The 27,313-nt window shown below is 33.6% G+C and overlaps 2 protein-coding genes across 7 annotated transcripts in view; one reads left to right on the forward strand and one right to left on the reverse strand.

Annotated features, from left to right (window-relative positions):
* Positions 1–8,446, reverse strand: part of LOC143231932 (uncharacterized) — a 45,552-nt gene extending 37,106 nt beyond the window's left edge. For 2 of the 4 annotated variants that reach the window (XM_076466797.1, XM_076466796.1), the window contains exon 1: positions 8,031–8,174. Coding sequence is in view for 2 of the 4 variants with exons in the window: in XM_076466792.1 (XP_076322907.1) it covers positions 8,182–8,211 (30 nt within the window). In the remaining 2 variants the exon portion in view is untranslated. The other 2 variants (XM_076466792.1, XM_076466793.1) reach the window with 2 other exon arrangements.
* Positions 8,447–18,861: 10,415 nt separating this feature from the next.
* LOC143231928 (heat shock 70 kDa protein cognate 4) lies at positions 18,862–26,606 on the forward strand. 3 transcript variants are annotated; one of them, XM_076466786.1, is made up of 7 exons: positions 18,862–19,000; positions 20,463–20,670; positions 21,043–21,401; positions 22,262–22,539; positions 24,067–24,352; positions 24,965–25,591; positions 26,205–26,606. In XM_076466786.1, exons 2-7 carry the CDS (start codon positions 20,466–20,468, stop codon positions 26,382–26,384), a joined length of 1,935 nt encoding a protein of 644 aa, XP_076322901.1. In that variant the 5' UTR covers positions 18,862–19,000; positions 20,463–20,465; the 3' UTR covers positions 26,385–26,606. The 3 variants fall into 3 exon arrangements, with proteins under 3 accessions (XP_076322901.1, XP_076322898.1, XP_076322899.1); XM_076466783.1 differs by having other exon boundaries at positions 18,949–19,106; XM_076466784.1 differs by having other exon boundaries at positions 18,956–19,136.
* The last annotated feature ends 707 nt before the right edge of the window (positions 26,607–27,313 follow it).

The following is a 27,313-nucleotide window of genomic DNA, read 5'->3' on the forward strand; positions in this document are numbered from 1 at the left end:
AAAGAGCAAGCATGTTTGGTGCAACAAGGATTCAAACCTGCAACCCTCAGATTACAAGTTGAGTGCCCTAACCACTTGACCATGCTGTACCTCATATTGCAAGGAACCAAGGTACTGTTCCATACCGTAAACTATTAAATAAATAAAATAAATTTCACAGACAGCCCTTATCATTCATATAGTTTTCAAGCTTTCTCTTAAGCTTGCTCAAATTTACTGCCTCCACAACATCCAAAGGCCAATCACCCTAGTTCTATAATTCTGGCTGTTGTGTATGACTGTTGCATCAACATTATCAAATCCTTTTACAAGATTAAACACTTCAATCATATCCCCTCTAACTTCTTTTTTTCCAAGAGAAAATTTTAAGAATTTTAATCTCTCCTCATATGACAACCCCTCCATCCCAGGTACCATTTTAGTAACCCTCCTCTGAACCTCTTCTACCTGAAAAAATAAAAAATTCATTCAAGTTTAATTTAAATTTCTCTTACTACAATGTTAAGCCTAAAGTCATTTTAATACTTCATCAGTTTAGTTGTTTAACACCACTGCAGTGAGTTTTCTTGTTTCATTAATTTATTGCAGTTCCTTAGCAAGGTTACTGTGATAGCTAAAAAAAACTAAAATAATAAAGCAATTTAAATTAAATTGATTTATGGTAAAAAATGAATGCTATTTAAATAGTTTGTAGACTGATTAGTGGGCTTTTTCAGGCTTTTTTGTTTTAAGAACCTTAGTTCATTTTTATTATCATTTAAGTGATACTGTTAACAATATGGGCTGCAAATTATTTATGTCACCTTGCAAGAAAAATTACATTAAAAAGAGAGAAATATCTCAAAAGACTAAATGAGTACTCAAATAAATAAAAAATATATTTCCATACTGAAAGATTTTGATGTTGGGGGGGGAAGACTTGGATCTGAACATTGGAACAGCTTAAAGCTTTTAAATGGCTAGGATCACCAAAATGGAATTGGTTCCAATTTCTTTTCCTATATGATCCTAGATATAAAAATAAAGAGTATTACTTTTACATATTATAAAACCTAGTGGTATGTTACTGGAAGATGCCATATTCTGTTATGATTTTTTGTAGATTGAGAAAAGGATAACCATTTACTGTAAAGTATAGAAAATGCTATTGATTTATCACATTTAGAGTATCAGAAGATTTAGAAGAAGGCTCATTTATTGTGAGCTGTGTGACATCTTCTCTGTTCTGTTGAAAAACTTGAATCTTTAAATTCGTAAGTGTCAAAAGCTCAAAACACTAAATCAAGTATAGGGGCTTAAGACAACTAAGAAAATTGGAAAATGAATTTTAAGCATTCCAAGAATACCAGAAGAACATTCCAAAAAGCATGATTGTGGTGATTATAACTAGAAGAAATACTGTTCAGGTTATAATGTTTGTGGTTTACTTGTTTATTTTTTACCTAATAATGTTGGTAGCAGTGTTGTAAACAATTAAAAGAGATGAATGCTGATGATTACATTCATTCCATTTATTCATTATTATTTTCATTATATATGCTTCATTCATTAAGTACAGACATCCTTGGAAGGGTAAGATGAGAATCATACTAAACTCACATCAAGTCCCAGAGAAAACCAGTAAGAAGACTCCAGGAATATGCAGGGTTGCCTAAGGCCAGGAATCTGAGAATGAATTGTTCAGAATCGAAAGAAAGTCCAGTGTATGCACTCAACCCTTACAACTGTAAAACAAGCCCAAAATAGCCCAGGTTGACAACAACCTCATAACAACGAGGAAAAAAAAACATGGGACAGAAACAGAACATATCAAGAACTTCTGCAATCCACAACACATAAAAGCAATCACAAGGGAAAATGGACAACCCAAAATCCATGTGACTTGTATGATCAGTTCATTCAATCTCCAAAACCTCACTCATTGAGATATTCATGTGAGGATAAGAAAAGGGCACCCAGATCATAACCTGTGGTGCATGGCAAAAGAAAAAATTATCCCAAGCCAAACAAACAAACAGGAGTTTGAGAACATTGTTATGAAGATAAAATCTCCTCCACAAACCAATGATCTAAGATGCCATGGTGATCAACCCATGCATCCCAGCTTTAAAGGGGAGCCTCTGTAAACAAATAAAACTTTAAACTTAGGAGAAGGAAGAGGGACTCCTGCTAACTTATAGGTCTTGTCCAACCATCAATGTAGATCACAAATCCCCTTAAAATCCCTTCAGGTTTTTGAAAAAAATTCAGATAGGAAGAGGAAGTCAAAAAGTGGAAAAACAGAGCATAGGTAAGATGAAAAGAAATTTTTGTTTGGGACCTGTCCCCTCAAATAGGTAAACTAAGCCCATAACTGATGGTCTAGAATATGCAAGTTTGCCTAAAATGTTGCCAAGGCAGACCTACCTGAAGCTTGCAAGAGACAGGCATATCGAAAAGATGGCAAAAGCACAACGTAAACCCAAACAAAAGGAAATGTGGGTCAAAAGAAGAATAGCAAAAGGTAAAACATCACATATCTGAAATATACTTTCCAAAAAAGCTAGTGAGGGCTGAACACAATCTTCAGGAAGATATGGAAAAACACAGTAAACTCCAGACAGGATGGGAATAATATTATCATCAGCCTGCACCTTTCAAAGACTCAAAAAGTATAGAAAGAAGAAGGGCACAAACAGGAGATAATGTGCATTCCCTATTATACTCCATCTCCTTACAAAACCCTTAATGGGTTGTCTTCACCTGTGGGCAAAATTGCAGTACTAGATGAGTGATATGTACCTTAAAATGGTAACAGCGACTTCAGAATTCATGTTAGATAAAAAAAAAAAAACAGTGAAAAATGCACAGTAAACACAAGTAAATCATACAAAAAATGAAACAAAACAAAACTGAACTAAATGAAATAAATTTTTAAGACTTCTGCAATCAAGTAGTGCGAAACAAGAAGTAATAATTTGGTTGCAACACACAGAAGGAGTCACGTGTCACCTGCTGGGAGTGCTCTCCTATTTTTTGAAAATATCATACAAGATGATTTTACATGAGAGACATATTGGAACTTTGGATTCCAACAGAGGAACGATAAAAGTTTGTGGCATAAATTCAAAAAAGTTTGTATATAGAGGGAAGCACAAGATGAAAAAGCTAATTGTTGAGCTGAAGGAGAGTACCATATTAGAATTACTTTTATATGTACCTCTATGACAATATATACTTAACTTTAATATAATACTTTGTTGATACACTGAACAATAGTGGATTCTTATCATATACTGGTTTCTGCTGAAACTTTAAAATTTCTAATATTTTTCCTTTCATCAACATTATGCAAAATTTTTAGTATCAATACTTCATTCTTATATTCACTTTAGTTTATATTGATTGGTTTTGCATTTACATTTGACTTAATCTAATTTCTCGACATCACTGATCACTAATCTAATTTCTGTTCTCCATATGTCAAAATTAATTTTTGTAGCTTCTATTAAAATGATTCATGTACCAATAATAGCAAGCTCATAATTTTATTTCCAAAAACATTCAAATACAAAAGTTTCTATCATGAATTTAACAGATTATTTTACCACACTTCAGGTTATTTCATTGAAGTAGATTTGGATATGATACCAATAATTCTTGTTTTTGAAATTAATTCCTCCTCAAGTAATTACAGTAATGACAAAACCAACCCATATTGTAACTTGCAATAATCTATATACAACATAGCAAACATGTAAGAGTGAAATATGTAGAACAACTCTAGTTTTTACAACACATATGAAGCTAAAGATGAAATTGCAGATTTAACAGTTTCAATCCATGGTTCTTAATTCACTGTCCTTTGACCCATAGGTGTCTGTGATGGTAAAGCTCAAGAATCCACATTTTAGTTTTAAAAAACAACATTACACTCGATTAAACAAAGATACTTTACTTGAAAATAACATCAGCAACAGTGAAAATCAGTATTTGAACAGTTTAAGAGGGGTATCAATGATTTCTAGAAAAGTAAAGGATGAGGAACAAAGCAGGACTTGAGTTAAAATGGAAGATATGACATTATTGGAATTGCTGAAACTTGAGTTAGATTTGATAAAAACTAACAATGGGAATAATTTTGAAATCCCAGGTTATAATGAATTTAACTTCCTCTAAAGAGGGATTGGAGGTGGCTCTATATACAAACAATGAACTGTAGCTTATTTGGAGTTGATGATAAAAAAACAGTAGTCAAGAGGTTGATACTATATGAAGATAATATATATCCCACTCCAATTATACAACTTGTATAATTATTGACATTATATAAATAAAGTATAATATGTTTATATTAGAAACTATTGTAATTTTGCTTACTAATTTGAACCCTTAGATTTATCAATCAATAATGCATATTATTAAGTCTTCACCACATTAAAAGTAACTGATTCAATTATCTCTATGTCTCAATAATTTGGAAGATCTTTGTTTCATGGTATTTTGGTCTGATGTAAATATATAAATAAATTGAAAAACACAAAATGATTTACTTTTACTGAAATCCAATAACATTGAAGAGAATAATCAATGAAGATCTTCATTTGTACATTTATCTTTGTCATGTGATGTTTGTAAATATAATCATAACATGTAACAAGTTATTTTTGACATTAACTGTAAACACAGTTTTTAATTATAAAATTTCTTAATAAAATCAATAATGTTAAATGAAATATCCTTGTCACTGAATATCTTCACAAAATAATACAAATGTAATATATTTTTACAAGAAACTTATTTTAATGAAAAAAAGAAAAAAAACCTTTAACTTCAGTTTTTAACTATTCACACTTTTCACACATCTTAAACATTTAAATTATGCATACTTCAACCAGTGTTAAAAACTGCACAATATACTGCATTCTAAATAGTTAAATTTTCAATGTACATTGTTCCTTAAATGTAGTAATGTACAAGAAATTTTTACTAGTAAACTGTGCATTATTTTAATATATTTTGTCATGTGATAAAACCTGGTTAAGAGGAACAGTCAGATAAAGTACTGTCATGAATCACTAAATCTCTAAGTAGCCACAAACTTTTTTCATATGACCACCTGTATTTAACAACATTTTTATTCAGTACTACAAATATATAAAACCAACTTTTCAATTTATTATTAACCCTTTTAGCATTCTAAGGCTACAAACAATTTGTGGAGCCTGTAAGGAAATAAATGAAACTGAATATTTCATATTAATCATGTGCACTGATGTAAGACAAGATGTACATGTTAATACCTTTTACAGAGTACCACTTGACATGGTATTATGTATTTGATGTCAGAATTATCAACTATTCATTTTACCTTTCTAGCTGATTTAGTGACATTTCATGGTTTAGGAGAATAAATACCAGATACAATATATAGGAATACCAAAAAACAACTGTAGTTAATAATTCTGGAAGTTTTAGAAGTTATGAAACTGCAATATATAAGCTGTACAGTGGACAAAAATATTTTATTATAGTATGAATACCACCTACTCTGGTTTGTCGAGAATCTCATTCAGACAATCAAGAATCTATAGGCATATCTCAAGTTGAAATAATAGACGTACATTTGACTGAAAATGTGCCACATTTCTTATAGATATATGCAACAATTTTTAGAATTATAGTCCAAATCTCTTTAATAACACAGGGTCAGTCCAAAGGTGATTTTTTGTACACTTGACTAAACAGTAGACAGTCCTACATATAAAATGTTTGCTAATTAAGTAAATGAAATAATATGTTCAATCATTTACCGACTGCAAATGTTTGGTATCTATACCAAACCGTCTGACAAGCAAAGGTACAATGTACAAAGTTTATACAAGTTTCAGAATAACTATCCTAAGTTTTTTTTGTCTCTTTTTTTTTTTTTAAATCAGTAAGTAAACTCAAAATAATCACAAATACTGCTAAATCTTTACATTTTGTTTTTTGTTTAGACAGAAATATTAATGTCTACATTACTATGTTAAGTTTCACCAATGTAACTTACAAATATTATTTACTTATAGTGGTAAGTTTTTCTCTATTAAGTACTAGTTGGTTAACATTGTAAGTTGAGAATTAACAATAAGTCATTATTTCATCTGGCTATAGATTCACGTTAGGAGTCAACGTGAATAAAACCATTATAAATATTATATGATTTGATTACAGTAATACTGGATTTATTATTAAAAGGTATTTTATCCTAATTTGAAAGCTTTATATGGAGACAGTACTTGTGAAACAAATTTTATAAACACTTCCAGAAATTCTTGTCTGAGAGTTTCTTTTCAAAGATATGGTAATGTTACTTGTAAAAGTGTTCATTTAATTTTGTTTACACAGTTTTTCTTGATTCTTTATTTAAAAAAAAAAACAAAAGTTGTTCTACTTTAATAATTATCTTGCAGTCAGTACAGGAAATCCAGTAAGTACGAATGATAAAGCTGTCAAAAGTTATAAGTACAATCAAAACATTTCACAACTGCAATTGTAAAGTGTTTTAATATGAATTATATCCAAGAAAACCATATTTCAGATACAAGCAACTGATACTTCAGAAAGGAAGCATATTGTGCCAATATAATAGTAAGTTCTGGAAGAATGATTTACAAGCATAATGAGATGATTTATTTTGAGGGGGACGTATGTGTTTTGACAGAATGTCTGTCTTCTTCTGTGAGATAATCCCTCAAAAGTAAATAATGTCATTATGCTTATAAATTGTTGTTTGCCAATTTATTATAATGTGTAACTGATAGTAAGAGATATTTTCTATGAAGTATTTAATGTTTAGTTATATCAACTTTATTTCTTCAACCTGAAGCATTCTAAGTAATATACAAAAATCAATTACTTTTATCAAACAAAATACCATAATCTGAACATCACGATCTGAAACTTTGTATATGTTCAATTGTCATATTTTTGTTTTCTTTTCACTATACAGTAAGATATCAACACACACACACACACTGTCTCTGAACATTTCAATTCTATTTTAGTTTCACTTTTTTTTCTAAACAAGCTAAACTATAACATGTTAATCAACCTTCCATGCATTTACCTAAGAATCCAGGTGTATAAAAGGTATCTAACTTTACAAATAATTTCAAAATTCAGTATACTAATGGAATTTTCACAATTTAAGGAATAATCTTTCATTAAGTTTTTCTTTTTTTGTTATAAACTTCATGGTAGTATCCAACTAGATCTAAAACATCCACCTGGTTTGTTATAAAACTTTAACATAATATGCACACATGTAGTTCATATTCCAAATTCTCATGCTACATGACTTGAAATGTACATTACTTTACTAATTACACTGTTCATTCTTACCTCTGTCACCTCAGCATACATATGTACTTCACATGATATTTAACATTTCTACTAACTCTGTACATGAGCATACATGACACACCCTCTCATACTGTAAGCAACATACATGTATAATAATCACAATTTTAATTTTTTAATGACAGTGCAAAACTAACTGTATAAATGACACAGAGATAAAAGTTTTGTCCAAGTGTGATACACCTCAGTAAAATAAAGAAAAGTTATGTGACCTTTTTCTAATTCAAGTTTGAAATATTATTATATACAAACTGTTACACTAGAACAAATTCCAAGCGTTTTAACACATACAACTGAAATATATGTGTGAGGAACAACACCTTTTTCTTTTAGTTTCAAAATTTCAATCTGGTTTCAAATTATTGTCTGCTACGCACTGATTTGGAAAAGCAAAATGGGCTTCTACATTACAGAATAATAACAATATTACTAACGATAATGATTCAAATAAAACTATACAATTACAAATATGAATATTCATCATGTTTCTATTATTAGATTTAATTTATTCAATATTATAGTCAATTACAATAAGTGATCTTATACAAGTTATAATAATTTAAAACCATAAACCTAATAATGATCGTAACCTTTATAAAATAATGACAAATTTATTTCTCTAATTCATCTGACATATAATATCTCACCCTTCTTTGCCATGTCTTTGTTTTCTTTTAGTCACTCAGTCTTTGTGTGATGGTTGCATTTTAGGCTTAATACGTATTAACTTCTAATCACTACAGCAGTACTTCTTTACAAACACTATGACTCATGATACATTAATACAAATAAACGTACCTCAGGCTTTGCCCTGGCTGTCAGGTTCATGGTCTTCAGCAATCACAGTTTATTACCCAACTTCTCAGCTGGATTCGTAAATTCATGTAAACAACTTCCAGTTAATATTGATGTTTCTGGTCTCAGCTGTTAGATACAAAATATGCTTGTATTTGATTGGCTAAAAATGATGGCATTCATAGTCCAGAATATTGTGGTATTGGCGCCTTAAACCACTACTATATATTCTATTTTGCATTAGTTGCTATCTCTCCATTTAGGTACTGTGCCACTGAGAATTTCTGTTTATTGTCATTTCATAATAATACTACACAGATTTGCATAGCGCATTCCTAAACAAGTTGTGGCGAAAGGCCTTAGAAAATGAAGAAGAAAGTTTTATAAGTTATTTTCATACCACTTCTTGATTTCTCTGAAAACTAAAAATCGAAAAGTTTCGAAAATATTAATCAATTTAATAAAGTTACAAAATATTCTAGTGAAGTTACCTCCCTGTTTGCTACCTTTTGGTTATTTATTAGTTAAAAAGGTAGTCGTGGCTACCTGCATTAGCCTTTCCTAATATAGAAGTGATATATACACGAAATGGAATTTGTCAACATCACCCACCACTAATTCTTGTATAACTCTTTTACCAACGAAAATTGGGATTTACTATCCCGTTGTAATGCACTCATAGCTGAAAGTGCGAGCATGTTCGGTGGTAGTGGTTTTGAATTAAGCACAAAGCTACACAATTGGCTATCTGTGCTCTGCCCATCACTGGTATCGAAACCCGGTTTTTAGCGTTGTAAGTCTGCAGACATGCCGCTGAGTTACTGGGAGGGGAATGTTCGGTGACAAGATTCGAACCCACAACTGATGATATAATGAAGAATGTATTGTTTCTGATAATCACTTTGTGTTACATTACAACGTATAAAAATTGTATGATTTCCAAATACACAAAGCTGCTTGCCCCGAAGACTGAGCGGCAAGTCTGAAGGCTTATAGCTTTAAATATCAATTTTCGATACCTGCGGAGAGCAGAACCGCGGTAGAATATTCTGTATCTCTGTGATTAACTGAAAAAACAACAACAACAACAAAAATTGCTTGGATAAAATACTTCCTACAAGCAGATACTTAATAATAATAACAAACATGTACATTACTAAATATTATGTAGGTATGTAAACTTTTATATATATGTCATAGATAAATGTCTGTCGTTAATGTTTTGTTTATCCTAAATGGTTAATCGTATAATACATATACGAGGGCTGTTCAAAAAATACGCGGACTGACGTCATAAAACAAAATGTACTTTATTTAGAAGTTATAAGTCTGGGACCCCTTCAAAGTACTCTCCTCCCCAACGCACACACTTATCCCAACGGTGTTTCCACTTGTTGAAACAGTCCTGGTACGCTTCTTTTGTAATGTCCTCCAGCTCCTTCGTCGCATTTGCCTTAATCTCGGGAATCGTCTCAAATATTCTTCCTTTCAAGGGTCTTTTGAGTTTGGGGAACAAGAACAAATCGCAAGGAGCAAGGTCAGGTGAGTGGAGGGGTGGTGGTGGGGAAGAACAGTGATCGAGTGTTTGGCCAAAAACTCACGAGTTCTGAGGGCTGAATTTCGCAGCAACATGGTGCATCTTCAATTTTTGGTCAAAATCTCGTAACAAGATCCAACTGATATTCCACACTCTTCAGCAAGCTTCCTGACAGTCAGACGTCGATTTGCCCGCACCAGGGTGTTGATTTTGTCGACGTGTGGGTCGTCAGTTGACGTGGAAGGACGTCCAGGACGCTCATCATCTTCAATGGATTGTCGACCATCCTTAAAACGTTCATGCCACTTGAAACATGCCGTACGCTTCATAGCAACATCACCGTAAGCCGTGTTAAGCATAGCAAAAGTTTCAGTCGCAGATTTTCCAAGTTTAACACAAAATTTCACAGCAAGTCGTTGCTCCTTCAGGTCATTCATTCTGAAATCCGCCAAACGAAAAAATCGCACTTCACTTAAAACTGCGTAGCTAATACACAAATGAAGATATCTGCAATCGGGAAATGGCGTCGTAATCAGCTGATCTGTGCAAACCTAGCGACACCAAGCGGATTCCCCTGGAACCAACTGGAGCCGCGCAATTCAAACAGTCCGCGTATTTTTTGAACAGACCTCGTATATATACACCAAAACGCTTCTTTTCAAGACCAGAGCACAGAAAATTACTAATTTATTACAATTCATAAAAGTTCATACCAGTATTAACATCAATGTGCTGAATGTGCAACTTCAGAGAAAAAACATTTATTAAGAAAAACTTCTTTTCATGAGTTTGGGTTTTTTCTTATAGCAAAGTCACATCGGGCTAACTGCTGTGTTCACCAAGGAGAATCGAACCCCTTATTTTAAGCATTGTAAATCCGAAGACTTAACGCTGTTCTAGCGTAGGACTCTTTTCGTAAAGACATTAAAAAAAAACGCGACTTTCTCTCTCGACTGATTGAAAAATATATCGAATATATATGAAGGAAAACATAGACACAAACACACAAAGTTACACGATGGGCTCTCTGTGCTCTGCCCACCACGAGTATCGAAACTGTGATTCAAGTGTTGTAAGTCGGCAGACATACTGCTGTGCTACTGGGGGTCGCATAAAGAAAAAAACGTGTTTGAGTATATATTTGTTGTTCTTTTTCTTCATGTCAGTATTATGTTCATGCATGATTTTATTGTATCATGTCAAATACATTAAATTGAATATCTTCCTTTTGATATTCGTTATAGGAATGACAATCGCCAAAAATCATCTACTTCGGTAACGATCTTTCCTTGCGCTCAATAAAATGACAAAGAACGACCTCTTAGTGTCACAGTGGTATGTCTGCAGACTTACAAAACTTCGCCTTCATTTTGCCACGCCTACCAGACTCGCATTAACCAGATTCGTGTTAAACTTATCAGTCCTCTTAGCCCAAATTATCAATAGTCATGTAGTCAAAATTCTTAACTTCCACCAAGTGCGGGGTTGAAGGAGGATTGTTTAGTCTTCGGGAGCCCCTGGGGGTTAATATTTCCTCAGTAATATTAATCTTATTCCCAAACAACTGCCAGAATTGTGTGTACAGGTGATCAGACATGTTTTCCCATTTTATATTGTATAATTAGTAGATTTGAGATTGGAATTCTTGAGCAGGTATGGATGTGTTGTGGCTGGTTAATCCTTGAAAGTCTCACTTCAGTATACAGATATTATATTTTGACGTTGATTGGACTTTTTACTTCGTCTGTTTTGTTGTACTAGTGGTTATTATTTTAAAGTGTTTGTTATGTACTTACTTTTTAAATCTGAGAATGTTATTTTGAACACATTTTGTTCGTTCACTGATATTGTTTCGTACCTTTATATTTTGTGTTTTATCCACGTCCTTTTGAACATTTTCTGTGATTCCCTTAATTAAAAGAATTTTTTGTTCATAACTCTTCTATAACTTTTATAGCCTGGCATGGCCAGGTGGTTAAGACATTCGATTTGCAATCTGTGGGTCGCAAGTTCAAATCTACGTACTGAACGTACTCGCCTTTCCAGCCATGGGGGTGTTAGAATGACACAATGAATACCACGATTTGTTGATAAATAACAACCAAAGAATGAGTGACGAGTGGTACTGACTAGTTGCCTTCGATTTCTATCAAGGACAGCTAATGCGAGTTGCCATTGAGTAGCTTTGTACGAAATTACACGAGCAAGCTGTGAATCGTATATCTATATCTTGTAATTCCTTCTTTCCTGATCTTGAAATAATTGTTTCTTTTTTTATATTACCTGTCGTTCAATTCTTGATCTTCTTTTCGTTTCATTTCTCTTTCTTCATGATTGTATTTACACTATTTGATTAATTCAAGCAAGAGTTTCATCTCAATGTGCCATAATGTTTGGTCTGGATTAAATTTTATTTTTATCAAACTAACCCCACTCCTGACACCAATACTGTTATGGATGAAGCCTTTTAGATTACTCAGTAAACATAAATCGTTATATTTACTGAAATTAAAATTTCATGGGTTATCTTCATTACTGTTCACTGATAAACTAATTTGGTTCTCGTAGTTTACCCTGACTTTTCTCAGAGTAGCATGCAAGAACAACAAAAAAACAGGAGGATTCTTCACGTTTACTCTGCCCTGACTAAGTCTGTATGAGGAAGAAAGATATTATACAGGGATATGAAAACAGTAACAGTAATTATTAAACCACATTCAAAGTCAAGTTATATTTCAACAACACTTGTGCTTGTGTATGTGTGCTCAAATGGAGATTGACAAAAATGTACTGCTGCTCTCTAACAAGTTAAATTCTTACTCACAAGTTCTAGAGTGAAAAACTTTGATACATTGTTTATATCACAATACAGTTCCCAAGTCTCTGTGAAATAGGTATCAGTATTCTCAAGCATTCTAACAATATGCCTTAAACTCACAGTGTTTGAATTAATCTATGATACTATGAAGTATGGTAGACGTATCTTTGATAAATTTCACCATAATAATGATAGTATATGTAAATATACATACACACACATATTATAATAAACTAAAACAAGCTTAAACAAAAAACGCTGTACAAATTAAAACGATTCCCAGGATACAGGTTAGGATGTGGGATATAAAATGTACCTTAGGTTTTGAAGGTTGCTAATGAGGTAGGACCCACATTGCGGTGGGGATACACCGTCTGTCTTAACCTCCGTTCGCCAGTCTTACATGAATAAATTCATAAAATTATAATAAAATTAGCAAAATAAATAAAGATTAGGAGAGCAAGATGTGGGTGCTCAAGTCTACAATGTCCTACCTCTAGATCAACCTTCATTGTCTGCAAACAGTTGTGGGTTTGGTTTGTATTGTATTGAATTTCGCGCAAGGCCACACAAGGGCTATCTGCGCTGGCCGTCCCTAATTTAGAAGTGTAAGACTAGAGGTAAGGCAGCTAGTCATCAACACCCACCGCCAACTATTGGGCCACTCTTTTACCAACGAATAATGGTATTGACCGTCACATTATAACGCCCCCACGGCTGAAAAGACAAGCATGTTTGGTGTGACGTGGATTCGAACCCGCGACCCTCGGATTACTATTCGAGTGCCTTACCCACCTGGCCATGCCGGGCTGACAGGTGTGGGAAAGTGACTGCTCTCCAAAGCAAAGAAGAAGAACAAAAAATAATAATAATAAGGTACTAACACTTGGGGATAAGTAAGATGAACCTACATCCTGAAGTTAGCACTCAAGCCCTCATATGGTGGTAAGGCACTTATTAGTAGTCCAGTAGACAAATTATTATAGTATAAAGAGTCCCAAACAGTTACATAAACTAATTAGTAAACTCTCAACCACCACCCATTAAGTCCACTATTACTGCAATTTTTTAGACTCTAAAGAAGCCATTATATGCGATAAGGTGTTCATCCGCATAAAAATTTGTTTGTTTTTGAATTTCGCTCAAAGCTACTCGAGGGCTATCTGTGCTAGCCGTCCCTAATTTAGTAGTGTAAGACTAGAGGGAGGGTAGCTAGTCATCACCACCCACCGCCAATTCTTAGGCTACTCTTTTACAAACGAATAGTGGGATTGACCGTCACATTATAACGCCCCCAAGGCTGAAAGGGCGAGTATGTTTGGCGCGATGGGGATGCGAACCCGCGACCCTCAGATTACGAGTCGCATGCCTTAACACGCTTGACCATGCCGGGACGTCTAATGGTCTTACTAACAACTAAAAATTCTCATCGGTAACTTTACTTCTTTATATTTATTTAATACATTCTTATATTTATCACAAAATATTTTAATAATTTTATTTAGAATTTCTGTAATAAATCCATTAAATATTAATTTTTGTGTCAATGTTTCAACATTAGTAATAAAATATTGTAATTTACTACAGATTTTACAAACTTTAAATAATGTGTTTTTTCTTATAGCAAAGCCACATTAAGCTATCTGCTAATTTCATCGAGGGGAATCGAACATTCTAATCTTAGCTTTGTAAAACCTTAGATTTACCACTGAACTAGCAGATTACACTTTAAACAATTGTGAAGTTACAATACTTATAACAGAAGAGTGTGGAACATTACAATTATAAGGGGGAAAACCATACATTGGAAAATAAAAATATTTTTTTATAAACAAATGTTTAGATTAATATCATTAATAATTATTTTAATTTCTAAATCTAAATCATGTGCCTCTACATTAGAAATTAAAGTATTTTCAATGTCTAATTCTACCGGATAAATAATGTTAATACCATTATTTATACTAATTAAATCATCTATATACCTGTGAGTTAAAGAAAAAATGTGCCGGTTTATGTAAACATGCTCGCCCTTTCAGCCGTGGGGGCGTTATACCATTGCGGTCAATCCCACTGTTAGTTGATAAAAAAGTAGTCCAAGAGTTGGTGGTGATGACTAGCTGCCTTCCCTTTAGTCTTACACTGCTAAATTAGGGACGGCTAGCACAGATAGCCTTCGAGTAGCTATGTTCGAAATTTAAAAAAACAACAAACAAATATGCAATTTTCAATAAAGCTATTTTCTTAAAAATAAAGATAATTTGCAATACAAGTAGAATAGTTAGCTCCCACTGGAAATCCTATTACTTGTTTAAATATCTGGTTATTGAAAAATATACAATTATCATAAGTGCAGAAAGTTAATAGGTCTGTCATGTTTTGGCACCGGCATGGCCAGGTGGTTAGGGCACTCGAATCGTAATCTGAGGGTCGTGGGTTCGAATCCCCGTCACACCAAACATACTCACCCTTTCAGCCATGGGGGCGTTATAATGTGATGGTCAATCCCACTATTCGTTGGTTAAAGACTAGCCCAAGAGTTGGCGGTGGATGGTGATGACTAGCTACCTTTTATCTTGTTTTACACTTCTAAATTAGGTACGGTTAGCGCAGATAGCCCACGAGTAGCTTTGCGCGAAATTCAAAACAAACCAAGCTTTTATGTTTTTGGAGCTAAGTTTTTGTTTTTTTAATACTTGACTGTTGGGTATTAATATTTAATTATTCTATGTATATATACAAACAGTTTCCTGTCTATCTGTATGTGCTAATTATGTGACCTTGGGTTACTCTCATTATCAGCAAGGGGGTTACACTTTTGGACTGTTAGGTGGTTCACAACCAGGAAAGACTACTGTTTTAGCTCTGAAGTATTTCATGTTATAGTGATCTCCCCAAAGGGAGAATACCTGACGATTTTGGTGAGACATCCAGCCCCATGAATAACTAAAATTCAGTCAACTGGTTTTCTTCCCTCAAGACGTCTTCCCATCAAAGAGTTCACTTGAGATCCCATATAGTTCTATTTAAATATAACGTTTCTTGAAAACGTTATGTAAACTCACAGTGACTATAACTGCTCATATGACTGATCATTCCCATTCAACACAGGGATGATTATAACCTCAAAACGTCATTTTGTCTATTCTCGAAGCACTCCGCTGTTAACATTCTTACACAGTGTACAGGGTGGTCCGTAAGCCCCTACCCATCCACATGTTATTGTGTTATATTCAATTATGCAGGTATTATAAATGTTTCTTTTCTTTTCAGAGAAATATGGCCGATGTAAGACCATGTACACTTGAAGAGCGTATTGTGACAAGTACGTGGGTACATGAATGAGGGACAGCACACAGATACACAAGATATATGGATGGGTAGGGACTTATGGGCCACCCTGTACAGCACCACAGCAACATCTCCTATACGAATATCACGTATTAGCTTCAGAAAATAACAAAGGCAGCTAGGGTGAAGACAACATCTCTTTTGGATCATGTGCTGTGCAAATACTGCATAGCCTTAAAATAATAAAAAAAACAACTTTTGTACAAGTTTATTTTATAATTAATAGCAGAAAATGCAGAATGAGAGATTGAACACTGATATATATTGTGGTATACTAGATGTAACTGGAAAATCACATCTATGGCTTTGTGAAAGAAATGTCACTCACCAAATGATTTCAGTTCTTGCACAGAGATCTTTAGTTTAGACAGACTATATAAATTATTGGTCAATCTAGCCTAGGCAACTGGTGAACTGATAATCAACAGGGGAGTTATTTGATGTCAGCGAGGTTAAGCCAAGAAAGAGAGTGTACTCCTTTTACATCATTCCTTATACACAGGTGTGTATAAAGCTAACCACGGACAAAACCTAGTGTGTCAGTACCTTTTTATGCATTTATACATCCAATACATGAAATAACTAGTTTCATGTTCCAAAAAGCTAGCAATACTAGCTTGAAAAATTAACTGTTCAAAGAGAGATAGTCCTATTGTAGTCCTGTAATTATGGGCAATCAGTTAACCAACTTTCTGGTGGAATGTGGTAAACAAAGATGAAATGATCAAGGCTAGAATTGATGTCAGGGTTGTATAATTAAACTCCATCCAGAAATGAGTACGCTGTTACTGAAACACATTAGACTGCTAGTTGATGAACTTGTAAACAATTATGACTGAATGCAGCGTGAGAAATTTAGTGACTTATTGCCTGAAAACACTGATGAACTTGTTGGACCAGACAGCCATAGAATCATACAAAAATAACTACCACTACTCATATATAAGTAATGGATGTTTGATCAAGTAATTAATATGCTGGCTTTTCTGAAGCACGAAGGAAGTTCGTTTGTTTGTTTTAAATTTCGCACAAAGCTACACGAGGGCCATCTGTGCTCGCCGTCCCTAATTTAACAGTGTAAGACTAGATGGAAGGCAGCGAGTCATCACCACACACCGCCAACTCTTGGACTACTCTTTTACCAACGAATAATGGGATTGACCGACACTATATAACGCCCCACGCTTGAAAGGGCGAGCACATTTCGTGTAACGGGGAGTCGTATTCAAGACTTTCATATTAGGAGTCGAGCGCCCTCACCATCTGTTAAATGGCGAAGAGTAATTGGAAAATAAACAAAAAAAAAATTCAATTATAAACTTTTATTTAACAAAACGGATTGTTTGTTTGTTTTGGAATTTCGCACAAAGCTACTCGAGGGCTATCTGTGCTAGCCGTCCCTAATTTAGCAGTGTAAGACTGGAGGGAAGGCAGCTAGTCATCACCACCCACCGCCAACTCTTGGGCTACTCTTTTACCAACGAATAGTGGGATTGACCGTCACATTATACGCCCCCACGGCTGGGAGGGCGAGCATGTTTAGCGCGACGCGGGCGCGAACCCGCGACCCTCTGATTACGAGTCGCACGCCTTACGCGCTTGGCCATGCCAGGCCCAACAAAATTGAAGTGCGCTCCGAAATTATCCCTTGTGAAGTGTCAGTATTAATTAAAGGTGTGGCGATGCGATATCCGAATTGTAACGTACGATTTTTATATCTTCACGAAGTTTGGCAGGCTTTCAGTTAACATCTTGTGTCTTTTGTACAAAAAACAACAGAATTTCTAATAACGTATTTTTGCTACAAGTTTGTGATTCAATAAAGGAAGATAAATATGGTTGTCATTTGTATTATAAAGACAACTGGTATGGGTATTAAAACTTTAAGATAACGTACAGAACAACTTCAAGTACATTCCTGTCATCGTGAGAAACAGATATTAACGTTTTTATATTTTACGTCTCTTGCCAGCTGCCACTTAGTTGATTAAACCTAAAAATCTGATAAATCACTGTAAAGTGTGAAGTACTTAAATATTACAATGTTAGTAATATAGATAATAAATTACAAAAAAAGACCTTCAAACTTTGTAACAAACTCTTGGTAAAACTTCTGTATCTAGATAATTATCGTGTCAACTACTATAATGAGATACGTACCACTAGTATTAACATTTAGTACCCTCATCAGCTAACTCAGCGTTAAGTTTGAAAATTTATAAGGCTAAAAATTGGGTTTCGATACTCGCGTGGGCCTGACACAGCTTGGTGGTTAGGTCGCTTAAATATGAGAGTCACAAGCTCGAGTCCTCTTCCCGCCAAACATGCTCGCCCTTTCAACCCAGGGGGCGTTATAATATATAATACAATATAATCCACTATTCTTTGGTAAAGAATAGCCCAATAGTTGGTGGTGATGACTAGCTACGTTCCCTCTAGTTTTTCACTGCCAAATTAGAGACGGCTATCTGCGCTAGCCGTAGTGCAGTTTTGCGCGAAATTCAAAAACCAAACAAGCGATACCCACAAGGGGTATAGCACAGTTAGCCTAAGCAATATTTGCTAAAACTTTCTCTTTCGTTTTGATTTTATTCTACACATTTATTTCTCACTTCGTACAATTTATGATTTCTTATTTCGAAAAAAAAAAATGTGTAAGATTAAATTACTGGTGTTAAGTTTAAACTCTTTTACTTATTTTATCTGACCTACAATTTTACAAATCAGTACACATTAAGACACGCTAATAAACTTCAGGCAACCCCAATCTCACCCATAAATCGTTGACCCAGAGCCTTCACAGATATTACTATTTTTATCTATACATTTGAAAAACTAAAGTTACTAGCACAGAACTACATCCATATTGGTCTACGAAGTTTGTCGAATTTCTCATGCCAAACTTGCTCCAGTATAACTGTCACGTGACAAACCGCTGGAAAAGATGCCAAACATAATCACTCTCTCCTCTTAGCACCAAAAAGGTATGTCTCGTGCTGAATTTTCTCGAATCTGCGTCACATCCGTTGCTAGTTACAAACATAAAGCTATTTAATCTGTCTCGCTTTATTTGGACATTCGAACTTCAGTGTATCGTTAGGCGAGGAATCTGAAGGGTAGAACCGTTTTCTGATTTAAACTAAATTCAGAAGATAGTTACCAACCCAGATTAGCCGTGTTTGCTGTTAAATAACTGGTGTTCGAACGCCGTACCATTGTCAGGTATTTTATGAAACAAAACCTTTAATTCAAGTGAGTTAAAATTTAAAGTTAACAAAACCTGTGAATGCTATGGCTAACTTACATATAAAAATATTTTAAAATGACATCTGTCTTCCAGAAATGTTAATCTTAAAAATTACACTTCACTCAACGCTACATAATCTGTAGAAACGATACTTTACAAAAAGTTTCTTTAAACAGTGTGTGCCAGTTTATTATCATGATATACTTATTGTAAAACAAAAATAATAAGTCGTAATGTAAATATATGATCCACATACTTTCAAAAGGTACTTTTTTCACCAGGTGCATATTAAATTTCAAAAAGGCCTACCTTTCCAAACGCAGGAGTTGTAGGATTTCTTATTTTTGATATTCATTAATTTTTGAACTTGTGTTTTCTTAATTTTATAAACTTGTCTTAGAGCGTAAGTCTTGAATTAATAAATACAGTAATAATGAGAGTATCTTTAACAGTATTTGATGTACAATAAAAGCTTAGTTCTAAGAATCCTTGAATGAACGCAGACGATAATGTTAATCTATATTCTAAACATCCTAGAAAACCTAATTTATGCAGTACTGACGAGATCTTTCATTAATACCGGGGTTTATCAGTCCGGCTGGAATACAAAAGATATAATACTGGTCTGAATGTTATATATCATCTGTTTTTGTGAATAACAATTTAAGTAATTTACAAATACTTTAATTTCGCCTAGTATTACCATTAGTTTTTGTTTATAGAAAATTTAACTCGTTAGTAATTGAAGCCATAAGTGCAAGTGGAAGGTATCTGAAGCATTACATATTTTGAAACAATCTCTTGAAGTATCAGTGAGTATACTCCACTGATGAAACCAAGAAAGAGTGGTCATGGAGGCTTTTATGATATTTTTAATTGTAGATCTTAGTGATTGTGCTAGTAGAAGTTATTAACCAGAAAAATATCAAGTGCTGGAAAATGGGGGCCATCAAATAATGTCTTAATTGAATAATTTATTCAATAGTGTTGGCTGTTATCTTAAGCAGTTTCTCTGATTCCAACACTATAACCAGCAATTTGACTCCTTCTGAGCAGAACTTAGCTTTGTAAATTATTTATCTTGTTGGACACTTTCCTAACAACAGCAATCAGTTGAAATGCAACAAGCATGCTATAAATAAATTAATTTATGGTACAGTACTTGTTATATTGTATTGATGATACATCATTTTAAAATATTAATTATGATAACATGTTAAAATACATACTTTTAATGTTGGATGAAGCTCCTAAATATTTGCTAGAATCAGGACTAAGCCTTATTTAAGTATGACTCTTGATATAGGGTGTTGTTGTTTTTCCCCTTCAAGATTATGGCAAAAGCAACAGCTATTGGTATTGATTTGGGAACCACATATTCTTGTGTTGGAGTTTTCCAGCATGGTAAGGTAGAAATTATTGCCAACGATCAAGGAAACCGCACTACTCCCAGTTATGTTGCATTTACCGATACAGAAAGACTTATTGGAGATGCAGCTAAAAACCAGGTTGCAATGAACCCTAATAATACTGTATTTGGTAAGTATGAAACATAAAACATAATTGAGCAAACACTAACCTTCAGGTTGAACTTCTAAATTTTTAGTTTATTTTATATTAAATAAAATGGTACTAGAATGATTAAAGTCCTTTGTAACAATTTTCTTGATAGTGACAAAATATAACTGTATATTATATAAAGTAATTATAAATATATTAAGTTAAAAATTTCACTTTTTTTTTAAAATTGATTTTATATATGATTGCTAAAAAAGATGTTAAAGTAATTGAACTGTCACTTTTGAGATAGTGTTTTTAGATACTTGTACACTGTGTATGTACTTCAATATTTGCACAGTGTTTGTATTACTAAAACATTTCTCTACCTTTTTACCTTTATTAAATAAACAGATGCGAAACGTCTAATTGGCAGAAAGTGGGATGACCCAACAGTTGCACAGGACATGAAACACTGGCCATTTGAAGTAATCAATGATGCAGGGAAACCCAAGATTAGGGTAGAATACAAAGGGGAGGTTAAATCATTTTACCCTGAAGAAATTTCTTCCATGGTTTTAACTAAGATGAAGGAAATTGCAGAGGCATACTTAGGGAAGACAATCTCAAATGCAGTAATCACTGTACCTGCCTACTTCAACGACTCCCAGCGGCAGGCCACTAAGGATGCCGGAACCATTTCTGGAATGAATGTACTTCGTATAATCAATGAACCTACAGCTGCAGCTATTGCATATGGCCTAGATAAAAAGGTGTCATAATTGGTGATTTCTACTTTTGTGTTTATAATGATGTATCTAAAAAGAAAAAAAAAATAGTAGTACAAAAAAAAATGTTTGGGTCTCTGGTTACTCTTGTCATGATAAAGTATTTAGTACAGTTTTCTTTTGCAAAGGAGGATTTTCTCAAAGTATACTACAGTTTTGAAGCAGTGTAGTGTATATAAAGCTAGAGCTCAGATTGGAACAATTGATATGAATTTTGTGGAGATAAATCATAGCTTAATTTTAGGAAATGAAGATGACCTGTTTTCCTTCTTACACAAATGTGGTAGCTTATAATGTTGACAGTGGCATGCCTGAGACATTGTTAGTTGGGCACCAAGAATTAGTTTGGAACATTAAGGGTGAATACTACAATTTGCCACTTGGTGATTGTCATATTACAACATATTTGTCATCGGGCCCCTGTCGTCAACAAATTCTTGAGGTACAAACATGTTGGTGTATAAGTAAAGTAATGTGTTTAACTCTGAAGTTTAACACTTTTTATATTTCAAGTGTCAGAAATAAATCTGAATAATAATCAAAGAAGTGATTATAAAACAAGGGGGGGGATATATCAACAAATTAGATTTATGGTGCAGATTTTGGGTTACAGAGATCACATTTTTTTACCTCACCACCTGATATGAGGTTTCTTCAGGTGTATTAGCAGTCATATTTATGTATGATTTAATATAAGAGAACCTACTCACTCAAAAGGTTGAGCTTTGAAGAGGTTTATATAAAGCAAACTGAATAAATATTTATCCTGATAAGGAATTTTAACACAGTTACAAGCTTTGTTTATCTTACATGGATGTTCTGAAGACTATTTTATTTCTCTTCAGGGTACAGGAGAGAGGAATGTTTTAATTTTTGATCTTGGAGGAGGAACTTTCGATGTTTCCATCTTAACCATTGAAGATGGAATTTTTGAGGTCAAATCAACAGCTGGGGATACTCACTTAGGTGGAGAGGACTTTGACAATCGCATGGTCAATCATTTTGTTCAAGAATTTAAGAGGAAGCACAAAAAAGACCTCACCACTAACAAACGAGCTTTGAGAAGATTAAGAACCGCCTGTGAACGAGCCAAGCGAACACTCTCTTCCAGCTCTCAAGCCAGGTTGGTTGTTTTCTTTCTTGTGTGTGTGATTGGAGTCACTAAATATTTTTCTGGTGTGGAATATCATAAGTGTTTTTATCTAGATGTGACTGAGACAAGTAACCCTTGGTTGGTTTCATGTAGATAAACCAAAATTGGTATTGCTGTGTAAATTGGAATGAAATCTGCAAGAAGGTAACTTGTCCTTTAACTCATTTTTTTTTTTTCGGGAACATCAAACTAGCTTTATGACGAATCTTTAATAATCCATTTCATTGCATTGTCACTTAATCTGGCCTTAGGTTAATTCTAACAAAAGTGTAATATACCACTGATGAGTTAATACATTCAGTGAAGCATGCATTGTTTCTAATCTAAATTACTGGATATAGAACATTAGACATTATGTAAATCTAGTATAAGTAGTAATATAGTTCTTTTACATGCTGTCCCTTATTGTAACCAGAACTTGCTGCATTTCAAGAAGAGTGAAGAAGAATCTAAAAAAATGGAAGATTGGTTAGAGACTAAATTAGAATACAAGTTGTGTTTCCCTGATACTGTTTTTAACACAAAGAAATAATGCACAAAATTCACAATATTTAAATCAAAAACCAACCCAAACTAGCATTTGTGTATAAGAGAAGTTTATTAGGCCTCTGGGAACAGTTTAATGAGAGCCAACTCTGAGAAGCTAAAACTTGCACTTAAAACAACAAATCAGTTACAACCTCAAAATAAAATCTGTATCAGGGAAACCTGAATTTTTATATCCGAAAAGCAAAACAAGTATAAAGATCAGTGCCCCAAAGCATGTTTAAAACACTTCTTGCTGCTGCACATGGGTGGACCACGTCTCTGTGTATTACTTGCTGAAAAAAAAAAGTTCTTTTGGGACATTACAAATGAAGTCATGGCCACCTTTAATTTTTAATAACCAGTTGCAGTAATCTTGGTTCCATGCAGGAGAACTTAATTACTCTAGGATGTTGAAAATAAACAAAGAAAAAAAAATTGAAAGATGTTGCATATTAAGCAAATGGCACCATCCTGAACCGTGCAGGTGTTTCTGTTGAAACGTAATCATAATTCAGCTGTTGAAAAGATCTCAGGCTGGCAAATTTACATTGTCCTCCTCCAAATACTCTTATCATTAATACTGGTAATATTATTATTATTCACGAAATTGGTTCACAAAACATTCTGTACTATAGTGAAAAAATATTAAAAAGTGGCTGTCAGAGTTTCTATGTAAATTTTAAATTATCAAGTTATTTTACTAGGGTCAAGTGTGGCACTTTGGTTAAAGTGCTTGGGCTGTGGATTTGAAGGTTTAAGGTTCCTGTCCCACTGCTGCAATGTAGGAGTGGTCAAACCACACTTTATGGTCACACATGAGGCAGTGGTGGTGGGGTTTTTGACTAGCTAACCCCCCCCCCATTGTAGTTTTATTGCTTTAAAATTATGGATGGCACTTTCAACATATGCTGTGTATTATGGTAGTGGTAGTTTTTAGTTATTTGTAATTAATTTAATGTTTATTTTTAGCATTGAGATAGACTCCTTGTTTGAAGGGGTTGACTTCTATTCAACTATAACCCGAGCTCGTTTTGAAGAATTGAATTCTGACCTCTTCCGAGGCACTCTTGAACCAGTTGAAAAATCCTTGAGAGATGCAAAGCTAGACAAAAGCCAAGTTCATGATATTGTGCTTGTTGGTGGATCTACCAGAATCCCCAAAATCCAAAAGCTACTTCAGGATTTCTTCAGTGGTAAAGATCTAAACAAGAGTATTAATCCTGATGAAGCTGTCGCATATGGTGCAGCGGTTCAAGTAAGTTTTTAGTTCTCTTAAATACATTTAAAACAGTTCAAGTTCAAAATAAAATTCAACAGGAACATACAAAGCAAATAATATTTTAAAATGTATAATCAATGTTATTAATTCACTAAAAGAAAAAAATATACACACACCTATAGTAACATAATTTATCTTAAACTAAAAAATGTAATAACTTATTAGAGGGTGCTATTTGCAATTTACTGATAAATGGAGCATGTCTTTGTCATCATAAGAACTTGAACTATTGTCACTTGTATATTCTTGTTTGAAGCAAGTGGCAAGTTTTAATGTAAATATCTTATGATTTTTGTTGTAGATAACTTTTACAAAAATAATGCATATATGTATGTCTAATGTAAGTTCAAAGATTCTGTTCTTAACAGTTAGGTGTATATCTAAGGGAGTGGTCAAAGTTGTGTGTTCTTTGGAAAATGTTAAGCCTAAAGTTTCCACACTACTAAGTACAACAGCCATTTATAATATTAACCAGTCCAGTCATTCAGCTCATTTATGCAACCATTCATTTTCCAGTAACATATTTAGTTGCTGGTTAAAAAGTAACATGGCATGGTTGACTTTGACCCATTTAAATTACTTTTTCAGGCTGCAATCTTAAGTGGTGACAAGTCAGAGCAGGTCCAAGATTTATTGCTTCTTGATGTCACACCTCTTTCCTTGGGTATTGAAACAGCAGGAGGGGTTATGACCACTCTTATCAAACGTAACACCACCATCCCGACTCGACAAACTCAAACATTTACAACATATTCCGATAACCAGCCAGGTGTGCTTATACAAGTGTACGAAGGTGAACGTGCCATGACCAAGGACAATAACCTGTTGGGCAAATTTGAGCTAACAGGTATACCACCAGCACCTCGAGGAGTTCCTCAGATTGAAGTTACTTTTGATATAGATGCCAACGGTATCATGAATGTCACTGCTGTGGATAAGAGTACAGGAAAAGAGAACAAAATAACTATTACTAATGACAAGGGTCGTCTGTCTAAAGAAGAAATAGAAAGGATGGTAAAGGAAGCCGAAAATTATAGAGATGAAGATGAAAAACAGAAAGCCAGAATACAAGCCAAGAATTCTTTAGAAAGTTATGCTTTCAACATGAAATCTACAGTAGAAGATGAAAAGCTGAAAGACAAGATTTCTGAGGAGGACAAGAAAAAGGTTTTGGATAAAGTTCAGGAAATAATTAAATGGTTGGACAGTAACCAAGTAAGTCCAATAGAAAGTTTAACCTGTAAAATAATAATGTTTACCTTTGTCATCTAAAAGATGCATAGGTTCTAAAAAACATGTTTTATTGTTATTTTCAGTTTTATAATTATTTGTTTGTTCTGTACGCTCAACTTTTTTAACCTTATTAAAAACAAGTATTTTAAAATATATGAATTCCTACTTTAAAATCATAATTCATGGGTAAAAATAAAGATAGAATTACAAAATTTACATAATAAAAATCCTTTTAGAATTCTAATAATTTGTAAAAAGCTGAAAATTAAATTTTTTAAATTATATATCAAACCCTACCTTTATCAGTGTTTGTCATTATTTATTGTTACATAATCTTTTTGGTATTTCTTTTGATTTTTAAACCAAAGCAATAAAGAATTGATAAAAAGTTTTCTTATAGAATTAATTTTTAAAATCAAATTCAAATCAGATATTAATCTTTTATTCTTCCATTGTTGTCACAGTAAATATTTTTTTGTCTCTTTCTCTCTGTCATTAAGTAGTCCCTATATAATCATGTGATTTTTAATAAAATATTGAATAGTGTAATTAATGTTGTAAGAATTAATTTCAAGTGACTCTCCTTTCATCTTAGCTGGCAGAAAAAGACGAATTTGATCACAAGCAAAAGGAACTGGAGGGAGTGTGTAACCCAATCATCACAAAGCTGTATCAAGCTGGTGGGGTTCCAGGTGGAGGCATGCCTGGGGGTGGAGCAGCTCCAGGGAGTGGAGGGGCAGCTGGTGCTGGTCCAACCATTGAAGAAGTTGATTAAGATATTTAGCTGCATTGAATTTCTAGTGGCTATTTTTAAACTTATATTTTGGCTTTTGTTTGTAGTTCAAGCTTATTACTTCTTTACCACTTATCCTTGCTCAAAGCAAATTAACAAGTTTTAAGCTTAAAATATCTTGTATTTTGCATTGAACTACTTGTAAAAAGAAATATATATTTCATATAACTTCATTTATGATGAAATAAAGATATTGTGCCTTCAGGTAGTCTGATTTTCCTATGTAATATACATCTCTCTAAGTATACTCTAAGATAAACTTCAAATCATGTATTTTGTTGGTAGGACAAGCATGCTTTAACATCTTGCATTCAGTAGGACTTTGAAGCCAAACCATTAAATCCTTAATACATTCTGTGGAGGAGGGATAACTTGTTAATAAATCAATCCCATAACTTTGTAGCTATTGTTCATACACTATGGTACTAGTTTTCATTTTGAACAACTGGAATATTTGTAAACTCTTATATTACAACTGGGTTAAAAAGGATGTAATCTAACTGCTATTACCTAAATATCTGGTATATTTGGACAAAACTTAACTAAAAATATTCTGTTAGCTAACCAACGTTTTTTTTAGTTAGCATACCTTGTGAGTATCTCTAGAATATTTCAACTAGGGTGAAAACTTTTTACCTAGTAATGGCTGGTAAGGGGTAGAGAAAAACTGTAATTGTGATAAATATCACTAATCAGAGTGAGTTGGCATAAAAGGTAATAACACCTGAAATGGAGGAAGAAAAATTATAATATAAGTTAATGTTTTAAAGAATATATGGTATCCTCAGGTTAAATAGATTTTTACAAAGATCAGTAGTAGGGCTTTAAAATTGAGGGTTTAAAAAGATAAATCATGAAGTGATAATGAATTTCTCTGAAATGGCTAAATTAAATCTAAGTAAAAACTGGAC

The sequence above is a fragment of the Tachypleus tridentatus genome, chromosome 11 (genome assembly GCF_004210375.1).
Source record: "Tachypleus tridentatus isolate NWPU-2018 chromosome 11, ASM421037v1, whole genome shotgun sequence".
Taxonomy (NCBI): Eukaryota; Metazoa; Arthropoda; class Merostomata; order Xiphosura; family Limulidae; genus Tachypleus; species Tachypleus tridentatus.